Source organism: Gossypium arboreum, chromosome 7 (genome assembly GCF_025698485.1).
Source record: "Gossypium arboreum isolate Shixiya-1 chromosome 7, ASM2569848v2, whole genome shotgun sequence".
NCBI classification, from domain to species: Eukaryota; Viridiplantae; Streptophyta; class Magnoliopsida; order Malvales; family Malvaceae; genus Gossypium; species Gossypium arboreum.
Genome location: NC_069076.1, coordinates 92,978,230 through 92,990,263, shown reverse-complemented (window position 1 = coordinate 92,990,263; position 12,034 = coordinate 92,978,230). Strand labels below are relative to the sequence as shown.

The window sequence follows — 12,034 nt, the reverse complement described above, 5'->3', positions numbered from 1 at the left end:
AAAAGAGATGCTCGAGAATTTTCAACATATTCTATCATTGATGAGTTTAATTTTATGAAAAAGCTGAGAGTGCGGTTTAGGATGACTGGTATTGAGAAATAAGACTAAAGTCAAGTTTTTTTAATTTAATTTTGAAATTATAATGATATTTATAAAATTGTAGTATAATATTAGTTATTCTTTTTTGCATATTGGAAAGAAATATTTAATTTTATATAGTGTGATTTTTCTTTTAATTTTTTTACAGTTAAATCCTTCATATTTTAAAAAACATTAAATCAATTTGGTTGATAAGGAAAAAAAAGTATCCGAGAAGAATTGACAATTTTTTACGTTAAAAAAAAAGGTCGTATGGATTTAGAAATTTCGCTCCCCTTAGAGTAAAATCTCAGATTCGTCCCTGTCCAAATCCACTCAAAAAGTTCATTTCATAGTTTAAAAAATAATATTTTTTAATTTAATTATAAAATATATAAATAAAAAATTATTTTTATATTTTTTATTATTTATAAACTATAAAATGAGCTGAATTGAAATTGTTCAAAGTTAAAAAATATAAACCCAAACTCAACCCATAAACGCGTTTATTAGCGGATAGAGATGTTTATAATTCGGATTTGTAATAAATAAAATAAATTCAGCAAGTTGTGGTCTGACCAAAAAAACACTTTTATGCAAACACTTGAATTAAATTTGATTTATTGAGTTTACAATAATTTTTAATTAATTTTAAATAGACAAATTTATTGTTTGATTTTATTTTAGTCCAGGCAAGTCAACCTAAATATAGAAAAATCTTTGTTCAAAAATTGCTGATGAAGAAACAGATTATTCAACTCTTAAGCAAATCTTACTTACAATTACAATGTTTCTTTAGTAGATGGAAAAATTAGGTTAAAAAACTAAAATAAAAAAATAAATGCCAATATTTTCAGTGTTATGTGGCTGCTACCACAAGCAAGAATAAATAATGGATTTTTTTTCAAAGAAGAATAACGTTTTATACCATATTCATTCAAAATTATATAAATATTTTTAAATAAACTATAATTGCATCTATTTTCAAAATTATTACATTTTGAATTATAAAATTACAATCGATATAATTGTAATAAAAATCGGATTGAAAATCAAACCGTTAAATCTCTTGATCGAATCATTTAAAAAATTAAAAATCATTTTAAAATTACTAAAAATTTAAAATGTATTTACAAAAATATTAAGGATATAAAACAACCCAAACATAATGAAAATTTCAATTTATTTTGTTCAGAAATAAAAGAAAAGGCTTTGGTTTCTTCTTCTTCTTTTTTTCATTTTTTAATTGATTTTTTTATTCTTCGTTTCTGATTGTTTATGTTTAAAATTTGATTTATAATTTAACTGGTTGAACCAATTAAATTGATTTTATGTTATAAATCTTTTGTTGACCGGAAATAAGTCAATAATGGTGATAATGAGGAAAGCAAGGACCAGGATATATTGGGAAAGTTTATTGGCTTAGGATAGTTGTTTTTCCTTGTTATCTCTATTTTTTAGATTATTTTAATGATATGATATTTTGTCAAAAAGAATTGCATATGTTTTCAAAATTATTATATTACCAAATTTTGAATTATATAAATATAACCAATATCAATTTTATAAAATTGGATTGAAATTAAACATCATCTTCCAAATTCAACCATTTTCAAAAATTAATAATAATTTTAAATTTTAAATAAATTTAAAATATTAAGAATTAAGAAAAATAAAGATATAAAATACCAAGTTATAATAAATTTTTGTTAAAATAATAATTTAAAATTCAATCAATTCAATTAAGCGATCCTATTCAATAATGGTTTTTTTGTTGTTGACCAGAAAAATAAGTCAATAACCCCAAATTTTCTATTTCTTTTTCCAGCAAAAATTTTTTCCTGCGTAAAATTGAAGCTGCACTTCTTTTATATTTCTTTTACTTTCTTCACTCAAAAAATAAAACATTTCTAGCTAGAAAAATGTCAAATTTAAGAATTAAAAACACAAGAAAGAAAATATTAAAAAAAAACCATGGAAATGAAATCCAGAAAGTAAAAAAGAAAAAAAAGCTTTGCTTTGACTTTGAGCATTAGTAAAATTATGTAAATTTAAAATTAGAAAAAAAAAATAAAAAAATAAAAAGAGAGCTGTAAATGTGAACTTCCCTTTGCTTGGGACCCAGAAATCAATGGAGTTTTAATTTTTTAAATTAATGTAAAAAAAAAAAGCAGGAAACAAAGAGGAAATAAATAACCCATGAAGTAGATGAAGAACAAGAAGACCAGGTAAATCATATTTTATTTATTTATTATTGGGTAAATTCTACTATTAATTTCTATAATTTATGAAAGTTATGAATTTTTAATTTTATACTTCAATTTGGTCAATTTTAATCTTGTACTTGTTTAATTATAAATTTCAATACTCACTAAACAGTAATTGTTAAATTTCATTAAGTTTTGTTACTTTCAAATTCTAATACGATAAACTTATTGTCATATATATAATATCGTGCCAATTTGTTATTTCCAATATTTCTCACTAAAAATCTAGTTAATGAGTTAACAAATGTCATTTAGTGTCAATATTGAAAATTCAAATTCCGAATTCAATTAGAGAATTTAGATTAAATCTAGAAGTGTACGCAAGGAGTACAAGATTAGTAATGATTGAATTTAATCAAACAAATTTAACTATTACCATTAGGGTCATGACTAAAATATCAAAATATTAAAAGTACAGGGACTAATACCAGAATTTAACCTTTATTTATTTAAGTGGTTTGTAATTTTGGGTTACATTTATTATTATTATTTGTTCCATATGAAACCGCGTTTTTCAAAAAGTAGACTTTTAAATTTTTTTTCCTTTTTGTTTTTCTTTTTTAAAAAAAAATTTCAAAGTCTTTAACACTGATTCAAAGATGACCACCTAGAAAAAAAATATATATTTACATTTCTTCTTTAGCTTTTCCTCTTTGCCTTTCCCTTTTATTAGCTTCTTATTTACTTGGGTTTTTTTTTTTTTTTTTATATCTCCTCCCCCCCCAGAAAAAAAAACCCATCAATTTTAAGTAATTTTCCTTTCTGGGTTTTGGTTTTTTTCTCAGATTTTGGGGTTTTTGGTTTGTTGTTGGCCTTTTCACTTTCATGTAGGATTTTCTCAGTAACCAAACAAGAAAAAAGATCAGTGCAATGTTGGTGAGAGTTTCTTTAGGTCTTGTTGTTCTTTTTCTTTCGATTTCATATGCTGCTTTTGAAGCTACTGCTAGAATCCATTATGATCGAATCAAAACTGGGAATCCCAATTCCAATTCCAATATTTCCAGTTTGGCTGGAATTGAATTCCCTGATCATATGATCTTCAATGCAGTTTCTTCTTCTACAAGTACCAATGGCTGTTCTTATCTTAATGATGATGATGATGGGTCAAAGAAGATTGTTAAGTTGCACTTGAAACAGAGACAAATAGATTCAAAAACAGAGCCAAAATCCTCTGTTTTAAAATCAACCATGAGGGATTCCATTAGGATTCAAGCACTTCATACAAGGGTCATTGAGAAAAAGAATCAAAATGCCATTTCAAGGCTAAACAAGCAATCCAGTTTGAAGCCGGTGATCGAAAAAGCCGGCGCACCAGAATCTTACACAGACGGGTTTTCCGGACAGCTCGTAGCGACTTTGGAATCTGGTGTTAGCCTTGGTTCAGGGGAGTATTTCATTGATGTGTTTATTGGTACACCTCCTAAACATTTCTCTTTAATACTTGATACTGGTAGTGATCTTAATTGGATTCAATGTGTTCCTTGTTATGATTGTTTCGAGCAAACCGGCCCATATTATGATCCGAACGAATCGAGTTCGTATCGGAATATAAGTTGTCAAGATCCTAGGTGCAATTTGGTTTCACCCCCTGATCCTCCTCTGCCTTGTAAAACAGAGAATCAAACTTGTCCTTATTATTATTGGTATGGTGATAGTTCGAATACGACCGGTGATTTCGCGGTCGAGACGTTTACCGTCAATTTAACGTCGAACGGGAACTCGGAGTTTAAACCGGTCGAGAATGTGATGTTCGGTTGTGGTCATTGGAATAGGGGTCTTTTTCACGGTGCCGCAGGGTTATTAGGCCTTGGGAGAGGGCCACTCTCGTTTGCCTCGCAGCTACAATCATTATACGGTCATTCATTTTCGTATTGTCTTGTTGACCGGAACAGTGATACGAATGTCAGCAGCAAGTTGATTTTCGGGGAGGATAAATCTCTTCTCAACCACCCCAATTTGAATTTCACGTCTTTGCTTACCGGGAAGGAGAATTCGGTCGATACATTTTACTATGTTCAAATAAAATCCATCCTAGTCGGCGGTGACATCTTGCCTATACCTGAAGAAACATGGCGATTATCGACCGATGGTACCGGTGGTACCATCGTCGATTCCGGTACTACTTTAAGTTACTTTGCAGACCCTACTTACAAGATCATCAAAGAAGCATTTGTGAATAAAACAAAAGGGTATCCATTGTTGAAAGATTTTCCAATCTTGAATCCATGTTACAATGTGTCCGGGATCGAAAATGTAGAGCTACCCGATTTCGGTATCGAGTTCCTCGACGGAGCCGTATGGAATTTCCCGGTCGAAAACTACTTCATTTGGCTCGAAGACGACGTGGTTTGTTTAGCCATATTGGGGACGCCAAGATCAGCACTTTCAATTATAGGGAACTATCAACAACAAAATTTTCATATCTTATATGATACAAAGAAATCAAGGTTGGGATATGCACCAATGAAATGTGCTGATGTTTAAAAGCTTCATTCACATTGTAAAACAATGGTAGATTATTTAGATTAGATAACATATACAAGAAATCAAAAATTCTTTTTTTTTTTTTACTCTTTTTCTTTTTTTGTAAGATTTTCAGTTTATACATTAAAAAAACAATGAATTTAAACATTCTTGAATTGTTGTATAATAAAAACAATCAAAATTTACTGGTAAAATGCCTTCTTTATTTATTGCCTTTAAAACATTAGATTTTTCTTTTTTGCCTAGCCTTGTTTATCACAATAAAATCATTGCAGGCTTTGCATATTATTGGTAAAATTCCTATAGAGGTCCTTGTATTAAGAGTTAGATTGCATTTTATCCCTTTTACTTAAAATATAGGCAAATTAGTCCCTACACTTAGATCAAAAAGCAAAAAGATCTTTTCTGTTAAAAATTTCATCCACTTCTATTGTTAAAAACTGGTATTATTGACAAAATAACTAAATAGTTACACATGGTGTGTCACATGTACCTCATGTTGATGTACGTGAACTAGTTTTTAATAGTAAAAAGTAATGAAATTTTTAATAGAATGATCAATTTATTCTTTAATCTAACGTACAATGACTAATTTGTTCATTTTTTAATAGAGGGGTCAAATACAATCTAGTATAAGAGCCTCCATGATACTTTTACCTTAATTGTTGAATGAAAACTTTTGTTTTTGCCTATTTGACTTGCTGCTGAGCCAATAAAAAAATAAAAAAAATGTTCTCTTAGATTTTGCTATTCGTAGCAAAAATTTTGGATTTAGACTTTATACTTTAATTTGATATTTTCTAGTTTATTTAATTTTCGAATTTAGAAATTTTAATCTTGACCAAAGTACAGTTGTCAAATTCATTAAGTTTTATTATTTTTAAAATCTTACATGGCAGCCTTATTATTTATACGAGTAATGTCATTCCAGTTTATTATTTCTGCATATTAATCACAAAAAAACTAGTTAATAGATTTAACTACTATTGTATCGAAATTGAAATTTCAAAATTAGACAAGTATAGGGATTAATAAGATAATTCAACTAAAGAAATTCAATTACTAAAGTCTTGAATAATGATTGCAATTTTAAAATTCAAAAAATGCAAAGACAAATTTTGACTAAATTAAAATAAAGAGTTATGAAATATACCTTGCCAAGGACACCCTTGCTACCAGAAATACCTTCCCCAAGGGTACCCTCAACACCTAACCTTGTTAGCCAATGCTCTCCTCCGCCACTAGAATTGTTCCTCTAGGTTGTCAAGAGTACACAAATTAACAATTTTGAACATATGATATATTATTATAAAGGTCTTATAGAGTAAAATAAGAAACCATAATTTTATTATTCAACTTTCCACATTTATCTATTAAGAATATGCCTTACAGTTTCTATAAAAATGTAATTTTTCCAACAATATCTTCACAATGCCGCTCTCCATCTTCATTGGGCAAACCGTCTCCAACCTTCATGCCCCATAAATAACTTCACAAAATGCAAAAAAGAAAATTAATAATAAAATTTAACTAAAAAATTAACCATAGGAAAAGGTGGAATATTAATTGTGCTTAAATTTTTTTTTTAAAAATGATAAATTGAAAAAAAGAATGGGTCAATTATTTGGTTTATAAATGCAATACTGTCATATGATATAATGGTATTAGATTAGACTTTGTCAACTGTTAGGTAAGCACCAAACTTTCTTTATTTTTATTTCGTTTATCTGTTTCTTTTGCGGTCGTCGCATTTACACTAGGGGCCTACCCAATCTACAATTATTAATATTTATATTCTTTTTATATCTAGTTCAATTTTTAATTAAATTTTTATTGATTAAATTCTTTTAACAATTTATAATTTTTAAACTTTTAAATTGAAAGATATTACCCAATTAATTATATTCAAGTTCATAATTTTAAATTGTTAAGAGTAGTATTAAGTACTTTCAAGAAAATGACTCAAATTTAAATCTTAAAAATAATATTAAGAAGAATAGTTACGAATATTGAACATGTATCGTAAAATAAACATAAAAAATATAAAATATATATATAAAGTAAAAGATTTTAATTAGTTTCTATGTTGACCTTTTAAATTGCTTTTCAAAGCTTCTTACTTTACAATAAAAATATATATATTTTTTAAAACCGCTTAAGTAATTTGTAACTCCCTTAAGGCCAAATCTTTTCCCTTTAATTATTTTCTTTTAAATTCAATTTAGTATTTAGCATTTTTTGTTAAGTTTATGCTTATTTTTAAATATATAAATTAACAAAAGGGTAAACTATATAGTTATTCACTTAACTATGAACTTGTAACACCCTAAATTTCTGTAGTTTCAGCTTTTGTGAAATGGTAGCATAGGAAAATATCTGAAAATGTTTTTCAATGAATTTGCATAATATCTATTTGCTATTGCGTTTAAATGTGTTGGGGGTGTGTGGGGGAAGTCTCAAGTTCAAGTTTCAACTTGGGCAAAATTTTGGTTTTTATTGAAATAAAGCTTGGCTTTTGATTAATGGGCTTATAAGAAATTTTTTTGTAAAAACTTAACAGAATGGGCCTAATGGTTTAGTGGTTACGTGGCAAGGGTTTATATTAGTGGTCCTGTGTTTGAATCCTGGCTTGGACATTATTTTTGCCACTAAGGCTGTGATATAATTAGAGGTGAACTAAAATACTGTAGTGGTAGGGTTTATCAGATTTTTCTGAGTGGTTTCCCCAAAAGAACTCTCTCTGCCGTAATTCCCTACTATTTTCCTCCCTCCACGTTCTTTTTCTTTTCTATTTTGCTGAAATTTCCCCTGCCTTCCTCCCATTTGTGTTGATTTCGTACTAACGGGCTTCTGTGATTCATTGACGTTCTCCTCATTGGTAAGTTTTTCGTTTCGCTCGACTTGAATATTGTTCGAGTTAAGTGTCTAGTAAGAGGTTTCTGCTATTTGATAGGAGTGGATCAAGGGGCTGAAGAACAGCCATTAATGCTTTAATGATTCGGGTTTGCTACTTTCCATTCAAGGGTAAGTTGATCATTCGTTGAGTGGATATTTGCTTGGGGTTAAGTGAAAAGACTTGTTTATGAGGTTCTAATAGGTTGGATATACTGATTATAGGTCTTAAAGTGCTCGGGATTGCGTTAGGCTTCAATCGAAACCAAATGTGTATAAGTTTTTCGTTTCGCTTGACTTGAATATTGTTCGAGTTAAGTGTCTAGTAAGAGGTTTCTGCTGTTTGATAGGAGTGGATCAAGGGGCTAAAGAACAGCCATTAACGCTTTAATGATTCGGGTTTGCTACTTTCCATTCAAGGGTAAGTTGATTGTTCGTTAAGTGGATATTTCGTTTGAGGTTAAGTGAAAAGACTCATTTATGAGGTTCTAATAGGTTGGATATATTGATTATATGTCTTAAAGTGCTCGGGATTGTGTTAGGCTTCAATCGAAACCAGGTGTGTACTCCAATCGATCTGAAATCACGTTTCAGCGAAAGCCGAAAATGCTACTGTTGACGTCACACGGGCGTGTGGACAGGCCGTGTGGTGAGACATAGCCGTGTGATCGACGAGCTAGGCCATGCGCATGCCACGTGGGCACGACGGACACGGGCGTCTGATGGCTTCTAGGCTGTGTGCGAGGCACGGGCTCAGAAAAATGGGCCGTGTGGGCCACATGGGGGTGTGGGCCCATACAAGTGAACCACACGGGTGTGTGGGAATCTGGGCCAGGTCGTGTGATCCACACGGGCAAGGCCAATTGGAGCCGTATGACCCACACTAGCGTGTGGGCCCATACGGGCAGGGCACATGGGCATGTGAGCCCAATTTGTTGAAAATGTTCTGTAAGGTTGCACGAGTCGCCCGAGTTGACTGTGACCTATCATAGGGTCGGTATGTGACAGCCCAAAATTGACCCTAGTTGGGAAGTGGTTTCGGGACCACTAAACCGAGTCACCGAAATGTTTGAACGTAATATTTATTGTCTAGAATATGTATTTATGAATGTGTGAAAATTTCAAGCTTCAGTTTAGTTGATTGCATGTGAATTCAGTTAGTAGGACTTGTATGACACTTTTGAAAAATGATAGGCTAATCTATAAGGACCTAATAGTACATGTAGTCAAAAGGGAGGACTTGCATGTCAAATTCCCCCCCCAAGTGCTAGTGGCCGGCCATGACAAGGAATCATGGGCAAGATATGTCATGAAACATGTTGGGTGAGTGTTTTATGTTGAAATAAATAAAATAAGGTGCATGAGTAAAAAAAAAAATGAGAAAAAAAAAGTGTGTGTGTGAAGGCTTTCCCCTCCCCTCCCCATTGCCGTGCAAGTGAGAAAGAAAAAAAAAAAAAAAAGCTTTGTTCATCTTTTTTTTCTCATCCTTTTGACCGAAAATCTCAAGGGAAAAGAAAGGGGTCCTTGCTCATGGTTGGTTTGGAATAGGTTGGCCATCCTTGTATCTAGATTAAGGTATGTTTGATATGGTGCCATGAGATTCATGCATGTTCTTAGTTGCTAGTTTTAGTTCTAATTAGTCCATGATTCAAAACCTTGCTATGTCATGGGGATGATAGTATGAAATGAAAATTTGAGATAAGTAAGATTAAATTTGATTTGGTAAAATCGGCCATATGGGTGTATATGTTTGTGAAAATATATTTTCTTTGTTAACTCCTTACAATCGATTGTAGGAGTAATATTGGCTTATAAGGGTGAGTTGATTCATGATGTTGTATGTTAGGATTAAAATACTTGAGACTAGATTAGCTTAATGGTGACCATGCATTCGGCCTTGAAGCATTAAACAAATGTTGGTTGAGGTTTTGATATTTTGAACAAAGATAGTTGTGAAATGGGGTGAAAACCATTAAATTATACACATAAAAATCCAGCAAGAAGATTAAACTACTAAATGTATTCATTTTAGATCAAGACATCAAAGAGGGAGAACCAAGCAAAGGCAAAGCAAAGATAATCGAGTAGTCGATTGGGAATCATTTCATCCGATATAAGGTAAGTCATTAAGCACTTATTTTGTACTAATTTAAAGGGTCGTAATGTCCAAGTAATGATGCTGAATGGAATGGTAGAATATATATATAAACATGTATGTATGTGGTGATGAAAATATTGGATGGAAAGAAAAAAGGTGAGATGTATTGAGTGATCGGTTTCGGCACTAAGTGTGCGGGTGTAAACATTTATAATCACAAATTGGCACTAAGTGTGCGGGTTCAAATTATACAGCACTAAGTGTGCAAGTTTGATTATATAGCACTAAGTGTGCGAGTTCGACTATTAAGCACTAAGTGTGCGGGCTTATTGCGCATCCTCTAATAAACGTACATGTTCTATGTGCGCGGCCTTACCGAGTCAATCATGGATAGCGGTACGAGTAAACACCTTGAGCTCATGAGGAATGGACATTTTATTTATATTTGGAATTTGGTTTGGTAAGTCTTGATCTATGTGGTGATTATGCTCGAAAATAAATGCACGCAATGTCATATGGCGTAATGTATGAAATATCAAGTAGGGCTTGGTATGAGACCAAACCGAAATGCCTAAAGAATTATAGTGCCGTTTGGGTGTGGATGGAGGATTTTAATCCCGCATTAATTATTTTCTTTTATGGTATATTATTACTGAACGACAATATAATGCTTATGGCTTACTGAGTTATATACTCACCCGGTGTTTGCTTGTCGCCATTTTAGGTTCCTTGGACTCGTCCTTTTGCGTGCTCGTGGTCGTCATCGAAGTCATCACACCGACTAGCAACTTTTGGTATTTTTTTTGTGTTGTCGGCTTAGGAGAACATTTTGGCATGTATAGGCTAATATGCTTTGTTGAACTTTGGTATGTAAACTTTTAGCCATGCGAAAATGGCATAAATGCTCGGTTGGATTTAGTTCTCTAATGTTAAGTCGCAAGTCTTAGTAATTTGATTTCCATGCCATATGCCATGGTTGACTATTTTGGTGTTAAAATGCATGATATGGCAATAGTGTAGTAGGGAGATGTTGGATAATGATTAGCCTCTGGTATGGCTAGTCATGATCATAATTTGTGACATGTATGATGGATCACTAGTTAGATCAAAGGGAAATCATGAAATAGGCATAGTTGCTTTAGTGACCGGTGCTGGCAGCAGCAGTGACGTGAGATTGAAAAATCACTAAAAATAGTAGGAATGGTATTAAATAGTAAATAAATTATTTAAATGTACCTTGATGAATCTACTTTCATATGGAAGAAACGAAATGGTCATATTAGTTATAAGTTAACAGATATTAAAGTTCTTGTGAAACAGGGCCAGAACGGTTTCTGGATCCCCTGTTCCGACTTTGGAAAATCATTGTAAATTAACCAGAGATAATTAGGAGTCATGCCATATATTTGTAGATTCCTCTCTGAGTCTAGTTTCTATAGAAACAAACGGCATCAGTATTGAATCCCTGTACAGGGAGATATCCAATTCGTAACGCACAAAGGTCAGTGTAGTCGATCCCTGCAACAGGGGAGACTTTAACTAATAAAATGTACTAATTGGCTTGACCAAAAATTCTAGAAAAAAATATGTAGATGGAAATATGAGTCTAGTTTCAGGGAAAAATTGCGAAACTTATTTTCGAGTTGTAAAACTCAAGTTATGAATTTTGGAGTGACTAGTACACAGATTGGCAGCTTGTCTAGAAATCTCTCAATAAGTGGGTTGAAGTCCGTTAACACCTCGTGTTCGACTCCGGCGACGGTCTCGGGTTCGGGGTGTTACATTTTTATTGGTATCAGAGCTATGGTTTAGTCGGTTCTAGGACTACCATAGCACGTGTAATATCCCGAATTAAGGCCTAATCGGAATAGTGGTTTCGTGACCACAAATCCAAGATAAAAATAATTATTTTAAAATTATTTTGAGGTTTATGATATGATTGCATGATTGTGTGAAAATTTCGTGATGAAATTCTATGCATAAAGTGCTTAAGTTGAGATTAGGGACTAAATCGAATAAGTTGCAAAACTTGCATTCTAGAAGTTTTTAGTATGAAATTGCTTTGAAATATTAATTAGGAGGTCTTAAATGGTAATTTTACCAATTTTAAGTTCATGGACAAAATTAGGACATGGAAGGAATTTTTGGAAAGTTTAGTAGTAAGGGCATTTTGGTCATTTGGATATTAAATGAAATAAAAATAGGAAAAATAACT

The 12,034-nt window shown here is 31.8% G+C and overlaps 1 protein-coding gene across 1 annotated transcript; it reads left to right on the top strand.

The window, feature by feature from the left end:
- The first annotated feature begins 2,938 nt into the window (after window positions 1-2,938).
- Window positions 2,939-5,023, top strand: LOC108472552 (aspartyl protease family protein 2-like). Its single transcript, XM_017774095.2, has one exon. It carries the CDS (start codon window positions 3,216-3,218, stop codon window positions 4,827-4,829), a length of 1,614 nt encoding a protein of 537 aa, XP_017629584.1. The 5' UTR covers window positions 2,939-3,215; the 3' UTR covers window positions 4,830-5,023.
- The last annotated feature ends 7,011 nt before the right edge of the window (window positions 5,024-12,034 follow it).